The following is a 25903-nucleotide window of genomic DNA, read 5'->3' on the forward strand; positions in this document are numbered from 1 at the left end:
AGGGCTGCGGAGCAACAAACAGGCTGAACCTCAGCTAAAAGCGTCAGGGCGCGATGCGGCTGTGAGTGTTCCTAAGTCTCGGTGTCCCCAGTCTCCTAGAGTGGGCAGCTGTGCTCTGGCAGCTCTCCTCAGCCCCCTGAGCCTTACCCTAGGGCTGGATTCAGCCTGCAGGAAAGGCAGACGGAGCTTTTTGTCTTCTCCGCTTTCCCTAGTGGAAACGTGCAGGGTTCCGAGGAGCTGACAGGAAGGTTCCTCCCTGACTCTCCCAGTCCCCTCTCCACCTCCCAGGTCTACTCTCCCTCTCCTGGCAGTCTCATCATGTGACTGCTAGCTCAAAATGGCGCTCCCTTCTCTCCCTCCCAGGCTGGCATCATGATTAATCCAGGCAAGTCCCTGTCTACTACAGCCCTTTTCTTGCCTTTCTTCCTCAGGACGGCAGTTCCTTAATAAGGGAACTGAATTACCTTGCAGGGATGCTTCCAGCGAAGGAGGCGGGAAACTCCTGTGGAGAGGTGGGGGAGAAATGGCTGCAGGCTGGGGGAGACAGGAGTTAACTGTGAATTTGGGACTTGGGGTAGAAGAAAAAGGGAGTCTCATAAGATTTGTGATCCTGCACTGCCATCTGCCGTCCGCCACGGTCTATGACCGTCAGTGGCAGGACTCAAATTAGCTTCCTAGACTCTGGAGAAACAGGAAAACACATATACAAAAACGAAACAAAGAAACAACAACAAAACTAACAGACAAAAGCTCTTAATACGGGCATAGCCTTATTTGGGGCGTCATCTCTCTATATCCGCCCCACACCAGGATATCACACATTAGACCATCCACCTACATCCCTGCCTCAGTTTCCAGGAGTGAGCCAAGAGCTGGAACCTACGGGAGGGAAGGCTTTTTGTGGATTTCTAGTTAAGTTTCTATTGCTCGACCAAGAACACCTTGAAGAAGAAAGACTTTATGAAGAAGAAAGAGTTTATTGCCCCCTACACTTCCAGGTGACAGATCATCTCTGCAGGAACCCAAAGCCAGGAAATGAAGCAGAGGCCATGGAGGGACACTGGTTACCGATTGCTGCCAGGGTCAGGCTCACCTACCCTTTGTATACAGCCCAGACTTACCTACCTAGGGATGACACTATCCACGTGGGCTGGGCTGTTCTACATCAATTATTAATAAAAAAATTACTCCACAGACGGGCCAATTCCTTGGTTGAGGTTCCCTCTTCCCACGAGTGTCCCACAAGTGTCACCGGGGAATCTGTGTGGCTTCCCAGAGGCGCATGCAGACTGTCCATCAGTGACATGTATCAATAATATTCTGCACAGACCAACACAATTTCTCTTCATTTTTACCTTTTTTTTCCTCTGTTGTCTTTGGACCTTTGAATTCTTCTTCTGTCTTCCCACCTCTGCGTCCACATCATTGCCGGTGAACTCCTTTGTCAAAACACAAAGAGAAGAGACTGTTCAGGTAGTTTCTTCCTGAAACTCTATCCTCCAGCTCCCACTACCATGGGGTTGAGCAAAGGGACAGGTAACAACATCAAGTGGCACTAGCCACTTTTTCTCAAAACAGGCAGGCACCGGGGGACTTCCACACTAACTGAGACATTATTCAGGTGATGGTGCTAAAGCGACATTGTTATTGCTACAAGTGCTCATTCATGCTTTGAACATCTATTGAGCCCTTACTGTATACCAGGCCCTGAGGCTACAGTATATACACACAGTGTGGTCCCCACTCTCATTCAAAGAGAGGCAACCACCAAGGGGACCTTCCAAGACAGATGGAGAGGCGGGGACAGGCAGTGGATTCACGTTTGAGGTTTCATTTGCTGCTCCCCAGGCTGAGATGCAGGAAAGGACTTAGGTTGAATTAGCAGGAGTTTCAACTTGGAGGGAATTTGGGGAACATTTTTGGGGAGGGAAAAGTGGGACCATCGCTTTCTTTTCTCACATTATGCAGCATATATTTTATCCCTAAGAGGTCAGAGCTAAAATCTCTGAGGTGCTCGGACTTTAACGTTCCCTGTTATGCAGATTTATAAATGTTGGCATCAGCCCTTCTAAGTGAATGAGAAACTGCAAGACGGCTGAATGTGTAGTAAGCATCTGCCATCCCTTCCCTCAGTCGTTGAGGTGGGAAGACCAGGATAGCCTGGGCTTTGTAGGCTGAAGGCCAGCCTGAGTTACAAAGTAGGTAATCTCAAAAAATAAACGAATAGACAACAGAAACATCAAGGCTCTTGCTGCCTCGCCGAATCCACTGAGGCACAATTGGAACATGGAGCTTGAATGTTAATGGTGTAAATCTTCCTAGAGACCTGAGGCAGATAGCTGACCCACGTCCCTATTCATCCCCTTCGTCCTTGACTTTTGGGGTCAGGGAAGACTCAGAGGTCAGTTCCAGAGGAGGGAGCCAAGAAATCCCAGCCAGAGAATGGGCTTGGCTTGGGCTTTTTGGTTTTGTGATGAGCTCTGTCTACCTGGAGTTCTGAGCAGAGGCTCCATCCTCGCTCCTCTCCATAGACCTGCTGGCGAAGGACCGCTCTTAGCTCAGAGATTCCCTGAGAAGATGACAATGTCCAGGTGGGCAGGCGTGGCTCAAAGTCTAATTCTTGACTTCTAATTCTTTGACTTGAACAAAACCCTTGAGAAATTGAGGTCGTTTGTTTTCTACTAATGTCCTACTCCTCAGTCAGTGGACAGGGTCCAGGAAGAGTTATGTGAGGCTCAAATGCAAGCCCACAGTCATGGCCTTCTTCACTGCTGGATGAATGAACAACAGACAGAGGTGTGTGTAGCTCACAAGCATGTGACAATTTGCTTAAAGTTCATCTGTGTAGTTTATTAAGGGCGCATTCAGGGGCCTGGAGAGATGCCCCAGTGGTTAAGAATAATGACTGCTCTTACAGCGGATCCAGGTTCTTACAGGTTTAGTTCCCAACATCTACAGTGTGCTCATACCTGTCTGTAACTCCAGTTCCAGGGGTTCCGACACCCTCACACCGACGTGCATGCAATGCACGGAAAAGCATTTTGTTTATTTAAAAATAAAACAAAAAGTACTTGCAGGCTTTGTGTTCTGTGTTCTCAACCCCATGATCCCCAATCTGAGGGGGAGTTAGGGTTTGGAGAGACACTCTGGCCTCTGCTAAATGGGCTGTGGTCTCCACTGTAGGTGGCTTCCCTTGTCTGGTCTGAGTTTTGATACACAGGGAGCCAGAAAAGACAAGACTGTAGGGACAGGCTTTTATTCATACCTTCCAATGATCAGAAATGGTTAAGTTTATGAGAACAGTGTTCTCTGAGCTGTGCCCAGGAACAGACAGTGAGAACTGCTGTGTGCTGGATTCCTGAAATGGTGACAAAATTTCCAGAACATTCAGGTAGAGGCGAGCCCCCAGGCTATGCGGGGCTGTGTAGTCTTAATCATCTATCATCTGCCTCTTTCCCCAACAAAGGCCGATGAAGAACACTCCAAGTGCTTGTTCTGGCATATGTTAAATTAAACTAACTTTGGTCCAAGCATGCCTCTGTACTTGGTGGGTGTAAAAAAAAAAAATGATTATTTGGTATTCAAATGAACTGAAATCTAGCTGGGAGTGTGTGTTTCTAACAAATAGTTCTGTCTTGGAGAATCCGAGCGTGTGGCTGTTCCTAGTCAGTCTCAGGTCAGCAAACGATTAGACGTGTCCCAACAAGGCAACCCTGAGTTGCAGTCAAGCCAGCTTTCCTGGGACCTCACTCCTGATGAAGGCTCTGGAACCCGGCAGGCAGCTGGAAGTGCCATCTCTGCCCGAATATTCTAGAACTTCAGTCGCCATTCATGAATCCAGCAACTGTGCAGAGCACAGCTCCCCACAGCTCTTCAGGTTCTCAGAATTATCTCATCTGTCTAAACTGAGTTTGTCTGAAGCATTGCCTTTAACACGCGCAGTAAATGGTTGTTGCCAGACTGAACGTCCTTACCCACAAAGGGCCCCAAGGGGAGAGAGGCCGGGACTTACCTCTGAAATTATTTTTACTTTTTCTTCCTTGGGATTCATCTTGACTGTGATGGTTTCTGAGAAAGAACAAGGAAGAGATCTGGCATCGTGAGGTCATTCCTGTCTATTGTTGATGCAGACAGACTGAGCTGTCCCCCACAAGCATGGCAAGCCCCAGGAACGGGGATGTAAGAGAAGGAGGCATGCTAGCCCTCTGTCCTGGTACACCCTGGTGGGCAGACGGACCCTGGCTGGAAGTCAGCTTCAAAGGACCATCTCTGACTTTCTTCTCTTCTTGGCCTCTCAGTCTCAATTTTTAATTGCCTTCTCATTTCAAGGAGCAGAGAGGTGAGACCAGAGCGGGCGCCAAATCCTCTCACTTCCTGCAACTCCCAATGGGTCACAGCACTCCTCTGCTTCTGGCTTTCTCTTCTGTTTCTGCTTGCTATTATGCTATGGTCTCTGCCTTCACCTAGCCCAGCGCTTGGCAGTCACTGAGTCCCACTGCATCCCTCCCCAGGACTATGATCTTGTAATCTCCCACCCCAACCCTGCTGCCTAGACAGTCATTTCTTCCTGTTCTGTAGGTTCATTCCTACCAGGGTTCAAAATAACCTGTCTTTTCCTTACACAAAAATGTCTTCGCTCCATGTCACATCTCTTGAAGCTGTTGCTCCATTTTTCGGCCTTTCTAGGAGCACACCAGAAACGCTCCCAGTTTCTTAATCTTTATTTTTCTGGGTGTCTAATACACCCTGTGCCTACTCTTGCTGGGGTCTGTTTGTCGGATGGCCAGTTCTCTTCTTCACGTACAGATGTGCTATCAAAACACTTTCTTCACCCGGCCTCTGGAACAGGTTCCTTCCTGGTGTTCATGCCACTCACCAGCTGCTCCTTCCCAGGCACCCTGGCTGGTTTCTCGTCTCCCCAGCATCGAATGCTGGAGTGTTTGGCTCAGCCTGTTCTCACTCCCCTGGCTGTCTTATCTTAACTCTTGTCCTGGAATACCGTGTGCACATGGATCTTTCCCACATCGACACTCTGAGTGTAGACGCATCCTCAGAATGCTAGAATCCAGTCTGTGATGGTGTCGGGGTTACCTCTCTTGACCCTGATTGAAGCTGTTGGCCTCTGCTTATGAGTCTGTGCTACAGTCTTCCCGTTCTACCAAGAACAGAACCCTTGCGGCCACCCTTAGCTGTTTTCATCCTCCTATGATATAGTGTACCTGTCACTATTTTATGTCAACTTTACTAGATCAAGGGATACTTAAAAAAACTGGGAAGTTACTGTTCTGTGTAGTTTTGTTTGTTGGCTTGTTTGTTTGTTTGTTTTACTCTTTAGGGACCACCACCCAGCTTCCAGATAAATTCACGGATCCTTATTTGTGAATGCCTGACTTTAACTAGTTTCAGCCAGTTTTTCTAACTTAAATTATCCCATAAAGTTTCTCTTTAACTATGTTTTGCCTCTGGGCTTTTTACCTTTATTCTATATCTCTTTCTTTCCTTCTTATTCCATGTCTGGCTGCATGGCTGGGTGGCTGGACCCTGTAGTCTTCCTCTCTTTCTTCTTTTCTTGATCCTTGCTCTTTGAGCCTAGATTTCTCCTTCTATCTATTCTCTCTGCATCCCAGTCCCACCTATCCCTCTCCTTCCCAGCTATTGGTGGTTCAGTTCTTTATTGGACCAATCAGGTGTTTTAGGCAGGCAAAGTAACAGCTTAACAGAGTTAAACAAATGCAACATAAAAAATGCAACATGTCTTTGCAAATATTAAATTAAACAAATATCCCACAACATAAAAGGATGTAACACATCTTAAACTAATATTTTACAACAATTATTTGTGTCTGGGAGCATCTTTCCAAACTTACATTGGTTTTTGAGTCCAAATGGATCAGGTGAGAAGAGTCACTTCCAAAATGGGGGGCACCAAATAATTATCCAAGACCCCAAAAGAACAAATACAAAAGGAGAATGAGACTATTTCACAACCCCTAAGAGCCAGGATTCTTCTATCTTCTCACATCCAGGCCCCTCTCTCCTTAGGACACCAGAACTCACCCCAGCCCCCAACTGTGTTGATACTTTGTTTGTGCTATAACAATTAAAGCTTGCCTGAGAATCAGAGTGTCGAGCGAGTCATGAGTTAGCCATAGAGGTCAGGCAGAGGTGGGACACACGTTTAATTCCAGTACTAGGGATGCAAAGGCAGATGGATCTATGTGAGTTCAAGGTCACCCTGGGTTACACTAGATTGATCTGGTCTCAAAGAGTTAACAGAACCAGGTGATAGTACCTCATACCTTTAATCCCAGTACTTGGAAGTCACATTTCTTTAATTCTCATAATAGGAACGAGGAGACAGGAAAGGATGTGGCTGAATGGAGAGAGAAATATCAGCTGGGAGGAGACAGGAACTCGGGGCTTTCAGTCTAAGGATTCCTAGAGACAGGATTGCCCATTTGGGCTAAGAATTGGTAGGGTTAAGAACTAGTGGCTGGCTGTTCTGCTTCTCTGATCCTTCAGCATTTACTCTTACATCTGACTCAGGATTTTTATCATTAAGACCAACTAGAATTGACATTATATAACCCTGTACACCCTCATCTCAGGCTTTTGGCCTTAAACTCGGAGTTATACCTTTGGCTTTCCTGGGTCAGGAGCCATCACACTGGAACTGTCCTACATTGTCAATATGCAAGGTCTCCAGTCTGCAGATTGCTCACCATGGGACTTCACAGTCTCCAGAGTCAGGGGAGATAAGTCCCCAGCAGATTTCTACTCCTGGGAGACCCTGCTAATTCAGCATCCGATCTCCCAGAAATCTGCCAGCTTTCTAGTAGTATCCAGCATTACACCCCGAAGACCTCTGCTTCCAGCACTGTGGTCAAGCCAAGTCCCGTAGTCTCTCCCCTGTCTTCCCTGCAGACTGACTCTCCTGCTCACATAAGGCTCAGCTAAAGTTGTCTCAACATGGAAGTCGGACTGAATGCTTGAAATTAGGTAGGATCATGATGTCCTGCCACTTGCGGACCTCCAGCGACTTGTCTTTGCCTAATGAGTGAAATCCAAAATCTCTCACTCTCTCTCTCTCTGTGTGTATGTGTGTTTATCTGTCTTTCATCTTCACACACACACACACACACACACACACACACACACACCAGAGTTCCCTTGAGTCTCTGGTAATAGTTCACATTCAGGGGGGTCTTTCCTAACAGTTTTTCCTACAATGACGTTCCATTGCGTTATGGACCTGCCAAGAACTTTGTGAGTGCCCTACAGTGACTTCTTCCTCTATAATACTTACGGCCAGTCTGCTTTGGGAACTGTACATCAGTGTCTGCCCATCGCTGTCAGAGTTCCACGAGAGCAGGAACTGCGCTTTGTGTGGTGTTTATCCCCAGAACCTCTGCGCACCCCACTCAGAGCAAGTGTGTTTGCCTAAGAGTCCATTCTCGTGGGCACCTTCTGGATCCTTCAGAGCTTCCCTAGGATGCTGTGAAGATTAAATGAGAGACGATGAGGAGAAATATTAGGCACAGGACTGACAAATCTTAAGCCTTTCTTGATCGCATGGGAGACAAATCTTAGCTGCCCTGGGCCAGCCAGTTAAGCAGCTCACCCCAGGGGTCCAAGGTTTTACTGACCCGCCCAGGGAATTAGCATATTCATGAAAAACAAATGACCTGCAAGTCAGTTGTCTTCCAGACAGACTGCTCAGAAAGTTCTAGCAGAAGGGAAAAGATTAAAAAAAAAAAAAAAAAAAAAAAAAAAAGCAGGCCCAGTGATAAAGGGGCAGGGAGTACTGGAGGGAGCAGGAAACTTACAAGGAGTACAGACAGACAGTACACCTCTGAGGGACACTGCTGGTCCTTAGGAGCTGTAAATAAAGAATGTGAAGTGTTTTAGTAATTGGAAAAACAGACTCTCCAAAAATTAAGAAAAAAGTCATACACGGAAGAAAAAAGTAGAATTGGCAAATGAGAAATGCAACGGACTTGTTTTCTCTCTCCCCATTCTTTCCCGATCATTACCTTTGGATGGGTTTTGAAGGAAATTGAATGACACCCAAATTTATCTTTCTTATGAACACTGCTGCTCAGAAAAGATGAATAAACACGACTCAGCTTTAATAAGCCCCTGTCATCAGCATTTGCCTTGGCTACTTGTTAATACATTCCCTGACAGTATCAAAATAAGAGCCCTGGTTTGCAGTCTTTCTACACATGCATTCTGCTCATCCCCAGGGAACAGCTCTGAAGGGCACTCGCCAATGCAGATTCTAGGAACCGAGTATTTGAAAGGTTATGCCATGTGCTCCAAGTCGCAGTTTTCAAATCTCACATGTAGAGTCTGACCTGTGCACTTGGTGGGTCTAAATTCTCCAGTCCCAGGCACCACCCTCTTTGACCTAAGTCTTACTAAACAAGGAACCCATCACTGTTGTATACTAGCTCCTTATTGTGAAAAATTTTGCAAATGCAAAGCCACAGATACAATAGCAGTGAGAAATGGTGTAGGCATCACCAGGCCTATAATCTACTTTACACAACACAGAAAAGCAACATGTTTTTATAGGAAAGTGCTTACTCTGTTATCTGACCATGTACAGTCACCCAGAGTCACGTCCAGGACTCTTTAATGACTCTGCAGGAGGCAGAGAACTGAGAGAAAGAAGCATATCTCAATCAAAGCTGTCCCAAGGACGGTACATTAATTTTTACAAAGAAATTATGGTTTTAAATAGTGAGGGCTTTGTAAAGAACAAAAACAAAACCAAAACACTAGGTTCAGAGTTTCCTCTTCTCACCAGCTGTGCCATCTTGGAAAAACACTGTCAATTCTGTAAAGTCCCAGCCATACCTCCTATCTCAAGGGGTGAGGAGTTATTACGGGCTCTGTACTAAGAAGATTGTAATCCGTGCCCATCACAGACCAGACTCTCTGTGTTGGTAGGTTTTATGGTTTTATTATTAAGAATGTTGCCAGAGTTAGGGTCAGAACCTGAGCCTTGGCAACCCTAAAAAGATAGGCTTGACCCCCCCGCCTCCCAGTAAGCCAAATAAAGAGACAAATAATGAAAAAAAAATCAGAGAAAGGGGATTTATTCAATATAGTGACATTAGGACGTGAAACATGTCTTCCTTCTGAAGTCCTGATATGAAGTCTAGGTTTGAATAGATGGTACCAGGAGCCACACATAGCTAAGCAGTCCTGGTCAAGATGTGGTCCTGCCCATCACTGACCCATCATTGTCTCTGTCCCCCTCTCTTCTGAGAGGTGGCTGACAAACTGTCAGAACTTCTTAGAGAGAAGTTCTCCCTTGAAATGGTACTAGAACCTGGGCCTTTTCCTTCTCCCTTTGTGAGACTCTGAGGCAATCCACTTCTTAGAGTCCATTGTGTTAAGTGTCTGACAGCTGAAGGGAGAGGCACAAACGTCTCTTCATAGCAGTGGTTCTCAGCCTTCCTAATGCTGCGACCCTTTAATACAGTTCCTCATGTTGTTGCGACCCCGAACCGTAAGATCGTTTTCGTGACTACTTCCTAACTGTAATTTAGTTAGCTAAGAGTTGTAATGGAAATATCTGTGTTTTCCAATCGTCTTTGGTGATCCCTGTTTGACCCTCAAAGGGTGTCATGGCCCACAGGTTGAGAACCAATCTTTTAGTTTTTTTTTGTTTGTTTTTGTTTTTTAAACCAGGATGGTCATAAGAAGAGGTCATAATTGGGAGGGAAAGTGAGAGGAAGGGATAAAGAGGGGAGAAAAGAGCTTGGGGACAGAGAAGAATCGTAAGGAAAATCTTAGGGTATTGATGCCCCACTCCTCTTATTCTCTTTAAGTTTTGTTTTCAAGCTGTGGCAACAGCCATAATCAGGTCTCATTTCTCCTTCCTCTAGGCCCAGGCCGCCTTTTCTTTCTTTCTTTCTTTTCTTTCTTTCTTTCTTTCTTTCTTTCTTTCTTTCTTTCTTTCTTTCTTTCTTTCTTTCTTTCTCTCTTTCTGTCTCCCTCCCTCCCTCCCTCCCTTCTTTCCTTCCTTCCTTTCTTTGTGTGTGTGTCCATTTAAAGTGTGTCTGGAACCTCTGGCCCCTCCTACACATGCTCACTTTCTCTCTTCAGAGACTTTTCCTACCCCTCCCATTCAGAGCTGGGAAATCTCAGGAGCTACCATGTGCCTTCTTTTATGATTAATTACATAACAACAAATTATTCTAGCCAATGGTTAGAATACCCTACCTCTCAAGTACAGGTTAACGGAGTAGCTGTGTGCTGATTAACCCCACTTAATCAGAGGGTTATGACATCGTTCGCTGCAGCGTGCAGGTTGGGACACCTGCTCTACGGCAGAGCAGTGGATGGGAGTGCGGGAAGTTCCTCCCTGGACTCAGTCCTGCTGTTCATCAAGCTCTAGAGTGTTGTACAGATCTCCTTTGGCACTAGCTCACAGGGCTCTCATGATCTGTCCGTGCATCTGCTTCCCCAGCAAGCTCCCAGCATTGAACCTGATCTAAGTCATGTTGGCATAATGTAAAGTTGAATTCATCCTCCACTGCATTCTATGATGCTCAATGAAAACTCAAATGAATGACTCTGTAAATGAACTCTAGGTCAAATATCTATCTAGATTGATCTATGTATGTATACATATACCTAAACACACATCTCTTCTATCCACCCCTTTCTTTATGTATCATACTGGCACTACACTTATTTGCAGAAACATTTATAGAAGCTGCAATAGCCGACATGTATTTCCCATTAGATTTTATTAGTTTCTCATCGCATCTCTTTGCAAAGAAGAAAGCAGTCAGTTTAACTGACAGCCTGTAGATTTTTCTTGGAGCTTGGCGGCCCTCAGCCCTGTGGTTCAGCTCTTTCTCCCATACTAAGAAAAGTGAAGTTCGCAGCACTGAGTACTCCCCACCCACGCCTCCGAGACAGTCTAAACCAAAGGCCTGAAAGCAACATGCAGCCAGTGTTCAGCAGCACACTGGCCAGAGAGGACGGCACTACTTCTCGGTGAACTGGCTGGCATTTCCGCTGCAAGCCAGACACCAGACTGCCGCAGAAATCAAAGCTGTTCCCGCAGCGCCCCTACTTTCCATTCAGAAAGCAAAACTACCAGCGAAAGGAGAGTCCCTCAATGCATTCAATCCACTCCCATGGCACCCAGGGAGGGGCTGCTCTCCAAGCCGGAACTGCAAGGAGGGGAAAGCAGGACACTCGGACTGTGGCTCGGGTTCCGTAAGAAACTGATTACCTTAATCCACTCTACGAAACGCAGTTTGCAGATTCCATTTTCTGGAATTGGAGGGATGTGATGAGAGACCCTCTCGGGTCAAGCCAGGGAATCTTTCAGGAATGAGCGAAGGGGTGTGCTGGGGGTAAAGGAGGTTGCTCCCTGGGAAGCTGCAGCCAAGTCTCAGGACAAAAACACCAACTTAGCAACGTGTTCCCAAGGAAGGTCACTAGGCGGCTCTCTTTTTTTCCTTTTAAAGTGACAGTCCACTTATAATTTCTTGGAATACGCACTTGTTGGGCAAGCAGAGGAAAACTGAACAGAGATAAAGGGAAAGTCACTGGTAAGCTGGGCAGAGAGGATGCAGGCTCTCATTGTGCTGTGTTTGCCTCACTGGGTTGCATGGCATTTTAGGTAAAGGACAGAAGGTGTTTACAAGTAGAGTGATTTAGTATCACGGCGGTCCATGCTGCGTGGAGGAGACGCTGAAGCCAGCAGCAGTGACATCTGTGTGGAGGGGCATCAGGTTCCTGATGCGTCTGGATGCGTGCTGACTGCTCAAGGAAGCTGAACACACGCAGGAGCCTTACTTCCGCTGGTTCTCGGAATCCTCATACAAATGGCCTAGTAGGGATACAAATATAATGGCTAAAAAAAGCAAAGGAATAGGAGAAAAGGCGAAGTAGAGAGAAGAGTAGCAAGCAGACAGAGAGCCCCCACGAACACGGGCACAATCTGACATTCCTTAGAGATAGGCTCCTTTTGGAGTGTTCTGGCTAGTTTTATGTCAACATTGCACAAATTAGAGTCTTCAGAGTGGAGGAAACCTCAAATGAGAAAATGCCTCTCTAAGATCAGGCTGTAGGTAAGCATGTAGGGCATTTTCTTAATGATGAATTGATGAGGGAGGGAGGGAGGGAACAGCCCATTGTGGGTGATGCCATCCCTAGGCTGGTGGTCCTGGGTCCCATAAGAAAGCAAACTGAGCAAGCCATGACGAGCAAACCAGTAGGCAATACTCCTCCATTGCCTCTGCATCAGCTTCTGTCTCCAGGTTCCTGTCCTGTTTGAGTTCCTGTCCTGACTTCCTTCAATGATGAGTAGTTGTGATATAGAAGTGTAAGACAAATAAACCCTTTCCTCCCCAAGTTGTTTCGGTGGTGGTATTTCTTCACAGCAAAATAATCCTAAGACACAGAGATAAATGAGTTCAAGTGGGGTCATCAGGGTGGAATTAATTCATGACGAATGTGTCCCCCCTCATAAAAGGAGTGCTTTTAGATACAGAGGTAGGCATTTGTAGCAGGAAGTGAGTTAGAAAACACAAGCTGTTCACCCTGGGGTTGCCCAAAGCTACTCTATCAGCAGAGAACCGATTCTCCTTCAGCTCTCGGAAGGAACAAACCTGGGCAGTCCCTGTCTATAGAACTGTGAGACAGGGAGTTCAAGCCACCTGGCATGTGACAGTTTGTGACAGCAGCCCCAGTCAGATACTAAGGAGGTGGAAAGAGAAGCGGGTGGGGCTAAAGCCTCGGGAAGACTTGGACGTTTATGTGTGGAGGGTCTGGGTTCTTAGACCATCTGATATTCCTGGTGGTCAGAGAAATGTTTCTTGCTTTCCCATGCCTTCTCTGGCCTAAGAGAGATTGGGTGCTCTTTCTCAGAGTTGCTGAACCAGAAGGGTTTGTGTTCCCAGGTGCAGCGGAAGCTGGATGTCTCTGGAAGGTCATTGGGTCCTTGCCTAAGCTCCTCACTGGGACTTGTGCATCTAGACACATACGTCCATTTTCCCTCATTCCGTCTCTGCCAGTGCTGAACTGGGAAAGAAAAAAAGGAAGTGTGTTTTCTGGATAAACTGAACATTCTCAAGGAATGGGCTCTAGGGGCTGACAGCTCTGGACCCATCACAATCAAGCCAACCAACCTCTAAAACAAAAGCAATACCCCCCGCCAAAATCTGAAATCGCCCTAACAGCAAAGCATCACAGGAACAAAAAAAAATCCTGTAGAATCCTAGGCTAAGCAATTCAACACTGTTTCAGTAGGAGAAAGAGGAAAGTAAGATAGAATTTATGGAAGGAATAATGTCGGACCAATGTGGAAGAGTCTTCAGATTGGAGAGACCGTTGAGCGCTGCTGTGACAACACGGACACTTGCGTCTCTCAGTCTGTGCTCTGCGTGTGACAGGAAATTCTTCTGAGAAATGTAGAGCTCTAGACTTGTCCTGTGCATTTTAACTGTCTATTCTTGCCACCTCTATCTTTTAGGAATGTCTCAAACGACGCATTTTAAAAAGTGGTCTCAGGCTTGGGTGTCTCCAACAAAATCTTTTTTTTTGGAGGGGAGGAACAAGCCATCAAATAACAGCTCATCATGATCACAGATGATCTCTGCTCACAATCCAAAATTAGACAACACAGCCAGAAACTCTCCAGCAGCAAAACAAAACAAAACAACACAGAGTGCCTTAAACACCAAGAATTTCTGATAATACAGTGGTCAGAAAGAAGGCAGAAAACTAAATAACCGGTTGTTGAAGAACAAGAGGAGGATCTGAGACTATGAAAGGTGAAGAAGTCACCATAAAGATACAGGCAGATTTGAAAAGAGCGACACAGGAGTTTTAGAAATGACTGATAAATGTCATGGATATTTTAAGGAGCAAAAAGCATGTTCAGTCAGGGATGATGGAGCCAAAGGAAAGATTAATGATATGGAAGAAAGGCTTAATAATTAACACATGGCACAGAACAACAGAAAACAGGAAGAACGGATAAAGGAACGAGAAGCGGAAGTGGTCCACCATATTGGGGTCGTCCCGGAGAAGAGGAGCTAGAAGAAGGTGGAGTGCTAAATCCTATGGCTGAGGAACCATCATGAGCTTTCTCAGCATTTCCACATTTCAACTTCTTCATCTGTAACAATAGCCTGTGCCAGGTATGGTGGTTGACACCTACAACGTTAGCACGTGGGAGACTGAGGCAGGATTGCTGTATGCTTGAAGTCAACCTGGGCCTCAGTTACAGTGATTTCCTGGTCAGTCTGGACTACAGAGTGAGGCTGATTCAAACACAAACAAGCACAGACCTAGCAAACTACTCGGAGCAGACGTTCTCTAAAGAGCTGGCTTGGTTTAAAAGCCCAGCGAGGCCATACTCCAAAAGTTAATTAGCATCAGAGTGATGAACTTAATTCTGCTCTCATTGTGTTTTGTCATTTGCATCTCTTCTTTGGAGAGTGTTGTACGTGAGTCGGCTGGACATTGGTGGTAGGTTGGTGGCTGTCACGGAGGCAGACAGCATAGGGAAGACCTTAGCATCCTTTCAGGTTGGGCTTTATACACAGGCTTCACCTGTTAGCAACCCAGAACTTCCTATCTGCATTGAGCTGCACCTTTGCCTGCTTTAAGTAATGGAAATAAGGTACTTCCTTTAACAATCTGATGGCACTCTATCACTACTCAAATACCTCCTGGAACACCATCTGGGAAGATGTACAATGTGGCCATCTGACTTTGGGGTGCATGTATACTAAAGCAGACTGTATCCTCAAAGAGAGCATTTAGAGAAAATCCTCTATTTACCATCTCATGCCTATGCACACTTGGGTGTGGATATTATTAAAATCAGATGCATGTGGGAAGGGGCATACACAGTGAGCAAAAGCCTAGATAATCCAAACCTGCCAATCAAAATAGAGAACCATCCATCCAAACTAAGCTCCTAGTAACCAAACTCCTTCTTTCTCTTGAACTCCATGAAAATAAACCCTAAACAATCAATGGGGCCTTTGAATATATTTACCCCTGTGGTCTGCTGTCAGTCTTGGCAACGTATTCCTCTTTAACCTATATAACTGCTTTACCTCAAATAATGTTTCTCTACTACTTTGCAACCAATGCACTCATTTATTTTATGCTTGAATAAGACACCAGAAGCTTGGAGAATTCTGACCCAGATCCTGTATACCAGTAACATAACTTATGACCACAGATTCAATGTTTACACAGTTAGTCACGTTAGTTACAGTGCTCCGAATTTCAGTTTTAGTGTGTTATATAAGTTAAGGAGATTTCTTTTTATTTGGTTTTTAAATTGGCATGAACTTTTCTTTAATCTTAAAAAATGACTTTAAAGCTGATATACTTTAATTAGATTCTTTATTACTCCTGATTGCAGACCTCTCCTGCTCCATCTTGGCAAGGCCCCTACAGTGGAACTACACACAAAAATCTTCAGTCTTTGGCATTCCTCTCACCAAGAAATGAAATCTATTTCCCTTCTCCTTGTGTGGGAGGGACACGAAGCTGTGTTGAACAATCAAGGGTGGCAGAAGAGATGCTGGCTGGCTGGCTAAGTCTGAATGGTGATGCAGTTTCTATGGTATTTGTTAGGAGTCTTGAGCTTGGAGTCTCGCTGCATAAGAAGTCCCACTACTCTGAGGCCAGTGTGCTGTCAAGGAGCCAAGCCACATGGGAAGACTATGTGTCCAGGCTCTTGTGGCAGTTCCATTCTGAGTCAGGCCAGACACACTGCAGACACGAGTGAACAAATGTCTGCACGACTCCAGCCCTCAGATATTCAGTTCTGTCTTAGAATTCACGTTTTCCCAGCTGAGTCTCAGACCCTGAGGTCTGCCAGTCATCAGACTTGCAGAATCCATGTGCTGTCTAAGAAGCCTTTTATTTTGGCAGCACTGGGCATTGGATCTAGGGCCTCATGCATGCGAGGTAAGCACTCTGCCACGGAGCTATGTCTCCATCTAAAATGACGGTTTTAAGTCTTAATATTTGAGATTACTCATTTACAGTTAATTACTGTGGTAGTAATATCTTTAAAGACATGGGTAAATAGATGAATAAATGAACAAGATATAGTGAAAAAGGAGAAAGGGAATACTGGGAGAGAAGGAACCAAGGGGACATGGAAATGAGGGAGAGGAGTGGAGGGCCAACTCCAACTAAGTCTATGTGGAAGGACCATAAGGAAACAAGTTACTCCACGTGTTGATTAAAAATTAATTCCACTTAAAGAAAGGAATTAGGTAATGATTCAAGCTGCAACAATGGTTAATTTTGAAACAGTTCTGTGTTAAGCTAAAGAAGTCCGTCACAAAGGACGGCATCTGAGTCAATGCCCAAGAAGCATCTTCTGAGGCAAAGGCACCAAACAGAAGTGGTGGTGGCCTGGGATGACGGGCCTGGGAAGTGCTCTCTAGTGGATGATGGGACTTGGCTTTCTTTGAAAGATGAGAAAGATCTTCTAAAATGGGCTGTGTGATGTTCACCCAATTCTGGATGTACTAAAAAGCACTGCATTGTGTTTTAAAGAAATGAATGGCATGCTCTAATCTGGTCTGAGCCAGGCAAAGACGGGTGTATCTCTGGGGCTCACTGGTCAGTCAACCTGTCTTTACTTGGTGAGTTCCAAACCAATGAAAGACCCTGTCTCAGAAATCAGAGTGGATGGGACCAAGGCACGATATTCCAGATTGACCCCTGGTATCACAACAATCCCCCCATCCCATATTAACATATTCCTGAACACACACACACACACACACACACACACACACACACACACACAAGACTTCAGGAGGTATCTCTGGGTCTATACAGGATAAATTAATAAGAGGAAAGAAGAGACCAATTCTACCCTGCAGAAGAATTCTGAGTGGATTATATTTACGCTCAAAGGATATGGTAACCCCCAATTGCTGATGAGAGTGGCGTGTCTGGGCCTCACAGCTCAGGGTTTGGCCTCAGCACCCACAGCGCCAAACCCTGTTGCCACAATGCTTGCAATGAATGCCTGTGTGGTACAGAGGACAGCCGTAGACAAATCCCAGTGAAGTGTGATCTAGAGTGTACCTGGCTAGAAGCTAGGCATGGCGGATGAATCTAAAATCTGGGACAGGAGGACCTGGAGGTCCAGGCCAACCGGGGCTATAAAATGAGACCCTTTCACAACAACAACAATAACAAAAGTCTATCCAAGGTCCCTGAAAATGGCCACAATTGTGAAAAATAGTAGATGAGAAACTACCATAGCCCAGAGAGCTCAGGACATCTGAGGGCTGTCACCTGGAATCAGAATGGAGCCCCAGAGCAGAAAAAAATACATAAATCTGAATAAAGAATACCAGTTTAGTCTAAAAATAACAGTTATGGAAATTATTTATAGAAGTCCCTGAGGACCATAGTCCAGGCATATTGTCTTAGCTCAGGCTGTCATAATTAAATACCACACCCTGGCAGACTTACCCAATTCACTCTGCTAGAAGCTGGAAATCTGAGGTCAGCCTATGGGAGTCTGAGAAAAGCTATTTTGGGGCTTCTCAATGGCCACTCTCTAGCTGTGTACTCACGTTCCAGAAACAGGCGAGCTTTGGTTTGCTTCTTGTATGTGTGTGCATGCATGTGCGTATATGTGTGTGCATGCATGTGTGCAGAGGCCAGGGGAGGATCTTAGATGTCCTGCTCACTCTGTGACTCTCTGCCTGACTCCCTTGAGATCAGGGTCACCATGGGCCTGGAGCTTCCCTGACAGCCAGCAATCCCCAGTGGTCTTTTCCCCACCACCTCCAGTGCTAAGATTATGTACATTCATGTGCTTTTTACATGGGTCCTGGGGATGCAAAGTCAGGTCCTCAGGTTTATGTAGCTGGCACTGCTACCCACTGAGTCACTTCCGTGGCCCCAGCCTTTTTTGCTTATAAGGGCACTAGTTCCCATTGTTTGTACTCAGCCCTGAAGACCTCATCTAGCCCCAGTCAACACCTAAAGACTCACCTCTGAATACCATCACACTGGAGCACAGGCTTCAACACATGAACTTCGGGGAAATATAAACATTTCAACCCAAGACACATGTATACCTGAATAAATGAGAAAATGCATTTGATTCCTTCAAAGATAGTGCTAGAAGTCCTATGATTCTGAAGACTCTTCAGGATAGTGGTTCTCAACTTGTGGGTCGAGACCCCTTTGGGGATCGAGTGACCAGTGACCTCCTCACAGGGGTTGCATATCAGATATTTACATTACAGATATTTATATACCAGTAGCAAAATTAGTTATAAAGTAGCGATGAAGTAATTTTATGGTTGGGGGTCACCACAACATGAGGAACTGTATTAAAGGATAATAGAATTGGGAAAGGTTGAGAACCTCTGCTTTAGGAGATTATAATGCTTTATTGAAGTAAACATTAAGAAGCTGTAGGGTGTGGAGTTAGCGCAGTTGATGAGGTATCTGTAGATCATGCACAAAATCCATTTTCAACCCTCAGCGCTACATATGTCCTAGTTTCATTCCTAGCCGCTGTGAGAAAACACCCTGACCAAAACCACACAGGGGAGAGTGTATTCACCTCACAGTTCCAGGCTGCAGTCCATTATTTCAGGGAATCCAAGGTCACAGGAACCTAAAACAGCTAGTCACATCCCATCTCCAGACAACATGCATGCACACATGCTTACTTGCTCGTTTACGCTTAGTTTGATTGATTTTCTCACTCTGTAACACTTAGGGGACACCTCCCTAGGGAATGGTACTGCCCACAGTGGACTGGGTCTTCCCACATCAGTGAATTCAACCGAAGCAATCCCCTACAGACATGCCTACAGACCAACGCAAACCAGACAGTTCCTCATTGAGACTCGCGTCTCCAGTGAGTCTAGGCTATGTCAAGGTGACAATTAAAGTCATCCATCACAGTATAAAACCAGAAGGCGCTTGGGATAGTTGAGTCCAGCCTGGTCTACACGAGACATTGAGAGTTTTCTGCTTTCTTCTCTTTGCTTTCTCAGACACAATATGGCCTTATTTAGGTCAGTGTAGGCTCAGATATCCTCACCTGGGCATGAACAACACGATTTCCTCTTCAGATGGTGGTGTCGTTTGCACACGGACCTTTGAACTTTGCAATACTGATGTTTGCACTTCATTCGTCCCCACAAGCGAGAAATGCATCATGATGGGAAACATCTTACTAAGATGGGGTGCAAGTTGAAAGCGGAAGAATCACCTTCGGGTTATAAATTTTGTTAAACTGTGGTCTTCAACTGTAAGTTTATGTTTTCCAATTTACTGAATTTTATAGTTCTTCCCTTGAAATATAGCTCACATGCCAGCAAGTTGGAACCTCTTGTTTCTATGGTCAATGGAGAGAAACGCTTACTGACTCAGATCTATTGGCTGTGTGGCCTGTTTTTATTGTGTAGATATCAAAGCATTTAATTTCCTTTCTGCAGCTCTGTGATTCTCAACCTGTTTTGAATTACAAGGCTTTCCAGTCATTTGCTTCATTTCACAACATTCTCCCTTCCCCGGAGAACTGTCAGACCTACTGAGAATCAAACCCTTTAGATTCGTTCCTTTCAGAGACTCGGGCTGGGGCTTGACATAAGGGGAGAAACTGCTGCCCAAGTGTGAATGCTGAACTTAATGACTTTTTTTTTCTGAAAAGGTTAATTTCCTGCAGTTTTAAAAACATTCTCATCAGCTGTTTCCTTTACGCCCGTGTCTTTGGTACCAGCTCGGTGCACGCCTAGGACCACAGCTTTCATTTCTTACCGGTAGCTTGAAGACACGCTTGCCCTTTCTGCGGGACACCCAGCGTCTTCTTGAAGGCTCTTTGCACCTTGAATTGTTTGTTTATCTGGAGGGGCTTGTTTGGTTCAAAAGGGTCACCCTTTGTTAAAGGTCAATGAAGAAGAGCAGCATCTGGCTGGAGAGTTTGGAGGCAGGCATGCTAATGACACTCTTAATAGAAACAGGGGTTGGTGCTGAACAGCCGACAGTGCATAGGACACTCCCTCGCTTGCAGCTCCAGTACTGAGAGCAATTATCTGACCCCACACGTCAGTAGTGCTGGCTGAGAACTCTTTCTTCAGCGTGGCTTACCATAGCATGACCACTTCTGCTTCTAGTATTGAGAGTGGTTAGACCTCAGCCCCAGGCTGCAGTGCCTACATCACCTCAGGTCTCCCAAATCCCTGGGCCACAATGTCCCTTTTTTCTCATGTTAGAATGCTTTCTATGGTATCAAGCGTCTGTTTGGTTGATCTGGCTCAACCTGGGCCATCCAAGGTAGTCACTGAGGTCCTGATGATGCCCATCAGCACAGAGGCCAGTCTCTGGGTTCATCTGTCTCCTCAGCAGGTTCCTGACATCCTTTGCATACTTACTCAGCATGTGTCAAGGACTACAAGTGAGACTTGGAAATTTGGGTAGTAATAATTATGTCACAGACAATTCTGTGATGTCTCAATTTCCTCAAGGATCTGGGCATACAACATAGTCAAGATAGTTGCTTGAAGGAATCTTTATTAAAACAAGATCATATCCAATGACACTTGCTGGGATTAGTAGGCAGAGGAATCGCTGAGAAACCCTCTTGATTTAAAAAATGTGTCCCACGTTTCTGAGCATTCTGATCCATTTATTGTTTTCTCATGTCCTGTGATGCTACCAACTGTATTGTACTTTTCCCCAGAGTACCAAGTCCTAAGATGTTCAAGAATCAGGCAATTTACTAGAATTGGTTGAAGAAGGGTCTCTTACCATTTCTAGAACTTTGCTGTTACAACCACAGCTCCTTGTGAGGCAAAGTGCTTGTAGACTTCCATACTTTGGGTCCTAACCCGACTCAGGATATAGTGTAAATACACAGAAGAATACATACTTTCTGATTTCTACTAAGCTGGGAAGTTGATTTGAACCCCCTTAGGTGGGAATACATGTGAGATCCATGTGAGCTACACACATGCCTCTGACTCAGTTCCTGATGATACTGTTAAAAATCATGGCAGATTTTGAGGAACTAGCCAGCAGGCAGAGAGCTTGGCTAAAAGGCATTTGTCAATTGGTATCTGTTTGTTTTCTAGACGTCTGGGCAGAAGACAAAAAATTACCGAACTATCTCTGTGTACCAGTATGCTCCCTTGGGCTTGGATTCCAAAGGAAGTATCCTTGAGAGGGTTCCCCTGAGGAGGAGGAAAATATAGGCACTGTTATATGTTACCCATCCAGGAGTAGACAGGCATGGAGCCCTAGGGGGCTTCTGCCAGCTTCATGTGGGTAGATTGAGCTAGCTAGTGTACTTCTAGATTCATAATATCTAGCTGTAAGCTAGTAACTCTCCGTGCTATAATTCCTCTCTTTCCTTTCTGAGACTTCAACAAAATCTTCCCAGCATCATCTCATCTGTGAGGTGGGAGAATTACAGAAAACGTTTGAACCACAGTCAAGGAAGAACAATTTCCGCATCGGAGTGCGTGCATGTATGAAGATGGCTGAAATCCTCACAGGCAAGTTGGTTCTTAAATAATATATGTGTGGTGGCGGTGGCATGAGATTTCGCCCTTGTTTATAGAGTCTCTATCTCTCCATCGATAACCTGGGTTATCTTAGCATGGCATCGCGAGATCACTCATCCATTCTGCAAGATACTGATATAGCCACACCATCTGAGTGCTCTCCTAACTCAAATTTGCTCTAACACTGGGAAGGGGTTACATCATAAACCAGGCTTCCTTCTCTACCCCTCTTGTCTGTACCAAGTACACTACAGTTGCCATGTTAATTGTCTTCCCCCTGGGCTCTCATGACTCAGAGAATTTCCTGGGTAGCGTTGAACACGCTATGAAAGTACTGGATGGTGAAGAAACAAATCAGTTCATGATAAAAAAATAAATTCTCAACAGGTCCTTATTTGCGAATATAATCCCATGACTGAGAGTCTGAAAAATAATATGCACTTAGGTATGTTGATCTGGAAAGATATGAAGGAGGGGGTCCCTGGGACAAGTGTGGGGTCTTTAACAGATGGTAGCGTTTGAGATACCACTGATCTAGCTTCAAGACTAAGATCTTCCACTTGCTAATTGAATGAAAAAACAAAGAGGTTTTTAAAATTTTTGAATTAAAGTTTTTCTGTGCACATGTCAATCCTCCCATCTGACGTTTATTTAAAGGGGACTCAGATAAAACCTGGTTTACCATCGAGCAAATGCTGGGGGCTTTCTCCACCTTTATCTGATCATGTTTTGTGGTAAGTCACTCTGAAATTGTGATGCTGTCACTTTTAATTATTTCTTAATTGTAGTAATTTCAGGAAAAGTGCCTTTTAGACGTGTGCCAGGCAGTGGGAGAGAAGAACCAAACGTAAGTCAGAAGACCTTGACTCCAGTCCCGTGTGAGAGACAGTCGGTTAGCATCCCTCCCACTTAACATCCTGCCCACGGTCTGGTGTAGGCAGAGAAAGATGAGCTCCGGAGTTCTGAAGTCTGAGTCATCCCTCGCCTGGAGTTTGTGGAATCTAAGAAACCGAGTTCTGCAGTCATGTAGTTATCTTTATCGGCCACTAGAGGTCAGCACGTTAAAAAGTAAACCAGCCACATTCCATTCTATTCCCCTCAAAGTAAACCTTGAAGTGAAAGCAAAATAACCGTTTTTTTTTTTTTAAATCCCTTTTAGGTTGGAAAGAAACATTCCCAAAGAAACAGCGATATCTTTTTGAATATATCATGTGTATGTGTGTCCTGTACACCTAAATGCCAGAATAGAACATCAGATGCTATTACAGATGGTTGTGAGCTACCATGTGGTTGCTGAGGATTGAACTCAGGACCTCTGGAAGTGCATCTGTGCTCTTAACCACTGAGCCATCTCTTCAGCCTGAACAGGGTTATCTTTGACATGGTGGAGCCTTAGATTTGACTTCCTTCTACTCCTTTTGCTGGCCAAGTGCTCTTGTAGAGTGCTCATTGTGGTTGACTCCAGTCTCCACGTGAAAGCCAAACACAAGGTATAGTCCTTGCCACTGGGGAACTTAGGCTGTATTTAAAGATGCATTTACATCTGAGTGACAGAGTGGAAAGGGATGGAAAATGACTCCTGTAGAGCCAATTTCTAACTTCTTTAGCCCATCACTGAGAGTCAAAGGGTAACTGGTATTCAGAAGAGCTCTTTTCTCATTAGATGCAATGCAAACCCCATCATTCCTCCCACCCCTAAACCTGGGAAGCTACCACTTAAAAAAAAAAAAACCAAGGATCTAGGGGGCTTGCGAGATGGCTCAGTTGTTGAGAGTGCCTGGTGTTCTTCCAGAGGACCAGAATTTGGTTCAAAGCATCCATAATGGGATACTTACAACTGTTTGTCACTCCAGATCCAAGGGAGTAACTCCAGCAACAACCTCTGTGGGCAACTTCACACACATGGAATTCACACACACACACAGCACACACACAAACAACGCACACACAACACACAAATACACACAGTACAACAACACATACATGAACATACACACAGCACAGCACACACACACCACACACACATACACACAGTACAACAACACATACAAGAACACACACACAGCACACACAGCACACACATATACACAGTACAACAACACATACATGAATACACACACAGCACACACACACAGCACACACATACACATAGCACACAAACACATAATGCACACACACAACATTAACTCTCCCAAACAGTGCAGGCTGCAGTAGTTAAGAAATCCTAGCTGAGATATTCTGTGTAACTCTGGGGCACTACATATACGTACATACATACATAGATACATACATTATACAACATACATACACACATATATGAAGTTGGTGTGAAAGATTAAGTGATTTTTTTTTTTAGAAGAAACTTTTAGCAGTTGCCTCCAGGTCTAGGTCCCATTTGCCCTCATCTAGCTTCAGAGAGGACAAAGGTCTCCTTCCCCTCAGGTCAAGCTCATAGCACACAGGACACACCGCCCTTGCAGGTGACTCTTTACACATAGCTCATTCTGAACAGTGACCTGAAACCAAGTGATGCTGGACTCTTGACCCCTTGTCAATGGCAGAGAGGACTCTGACTCTCTCCACTGGAAGGAGCCATTGAAAGCTAGAGTCACTGGTAACTTAAAGTCAGAACCTGGAGTGGATTTCTTTATTATTATTATTGGTGTGTATGTGTGCTCTGTTTGTGTGTGTGTTGTGTGTGTATTGTGCTGTGTATTTTCTGTGTTTGTGTGTGTATTGTGTTGTGTGTGTGCTGTGTTTATGTGTGTGTATACTGTGTTTATGTATGTGTATACTATACTGTGTATGTGGTATGTGTGTGTTGTACTATGTGTGTGCTATGTTTACGTGTATGTATGTTGTACTGTGTGTGCTGTGTTGTGTGTGTGTGTGCTGTGCTGTGTTTGCATGTATGTATTGTGTTGTGTGTATGTATGTGCTGTGTTTGTGTGTGTGTGCTGTGTTTATGTGTATGTATGTTATACTGTGTGTGCTGTGTTTGTGTGTGTGTGCTGTGTTTGTGTGTGTGCTGTGTTGTGTTTGTGTGTGTGCTGTACTGTATGTGTGTGCTGTGTTTTGTGTGTATGTGTGTTAGCCCAGTCCCCACTGGCTGCTCTTTGGCATAAGCATCAGTCACCATTGGCTCTCCTAACACAAGTGGTATTTCCTGAACCTTCTAAATAAACTACTTACACGCTGATCCCTGCCTCAGGCTCTGGGTGTAGGAGAAATTAGTGAAAGTGTTCACTTTAACACACATCAACACATTTGGTCCTTGGAAGGAGTAACTGAAATTTTGAGCCTACCACTGTGATGTCTGCCCAGTGAGTTCACATACGAAAAGACAGTCACATCCTGTTTACCCTTAGTTCAAGAATGTGAGTTCCTTGTCCAAAAGTCACACCATGATGGCTGAAATTTCATCTATGTTTCTACGCAGTTTCTCCTACGTCCTTCTGATCCAGCTAACTTTGGCAGCTTGAAAACTCTCTTGGGGCTGGGGACACAGCTCAGTGGGAGCTCAAGTCTGGAGCACATTCACAAGAATGAGAGTTGAATTCCTAGAACTGTAAACACAAGGTGTGACACTGCCTGCCTGTGTCCCCAGAGCTTGGGAAGGGAGCACCGGGGACAAGTGGGTCCCAGAGATTCGCTGGCCAGCCAACCTAGCCGAAAAAGAGAGGTCTAGGCTCAGTGAGAAACTCTATCTCAAAAGGTAAGGTAGTGAGAAATTGAGGAAGAAACCTCGTGTTAACCCACAGACTCGACCCCCACACCGGCATGGACAGGTTTACCTGCACTATGGAACCAACATTCATCACACATAGTTTCTTTATGTAAAGTTATGCCTTCTTATTAGATAGTATATGTACTGAGCTCCCGCAGGGTACCTGCATTCCCATTCTATCTTTGCAGGTGAGAGCTAGGAGACTATAGTGATTAGATTAGGCAAAGAATAATACTGGACACCCAGGAAAATAATCGGAGGTAACGTAAGCTAAATGATTATTGTTACGGACTCTGAAATTCACGACGAGTTTCCTGAGTTTTATCTGGAAATCCCAAGGGGAGCTGGGTGGGCAGTGACTTCCTGTACCTGTACCTTCTTGACGTACAATTGCATATTCTGTGGGTCCTGAGCATCTCACACTCCAGCCATCTACTTATTATTTGGCTAGTCTGACCCCCAAGAGTGCCCAGTAGCTACACCTCTGGGTCTGAACACAGTAAAAAAACCTGGATGTTTTTTAGAAAGCCTTTGCTGTTCCCTATGATCGTCCCAGCGTGATTTCCTTACTAACAGCTGAGGTGCTGTGGGGCTGGGTGGGGCTAGGTCAGACAGC

General features: G+C 45.1%; 1 protein-coding gene across 4 annotated transcripts in view; it reads right to left on the reverse strand.

Annotated features, from left to right (window-relative positions):
* The window catches only part of Cc2d2a (coiled-coil and C2 domain containing 2A), a 76048-nt gene extending 64604 nt beyond the window's left edge, over positions 1-11444 (reverse strand). For 2 of the 4 annotated variants that reach the window (XM_087909061.1, XM_048415033.3), the window contains exons 1-4: positions 11261-11444; positions 7307-7495; positions 4013-4068; positions 1356-1439 (exon numbers count right to left, since the gene is read on the reverse strand). In XM_087909061.1, coding sequence (XP_087765187.1) covers positions 1356-1439; positions 4013-4051 — 123 coding nt within the window. In that variant the 5' untranslated portion in view covers positions 4052-4068; positions 7307-7495; positions 11261-11444. Of the gene's footprint in view, positions 1-464; positions 484-1355; positions 1440-4012; positions 4069-7306; positions 7496-7826; positions 7880-11260 lie in introns of those variants that run through there. The other 2 variants (XM_087909060.1, XM_087909062.1) reach the window with 2 other exon arrangements.
* Positions 11445-25903: the final 14459 nt, after the last annotated feature.

This window comes from Myodes glareolus, chromosome 8, assembly GCF_982192425.1.
Source record: "Myodes glareolus chromosome 8, mMyoGla1.1, whole genome shotgun sequence".
NCBI classification, from domain to species: Eukaryota; Metazoa; Chordata; class Mammalia; order Rodentia; family Cricetidae; genus Myodes; species Myodes glareolus.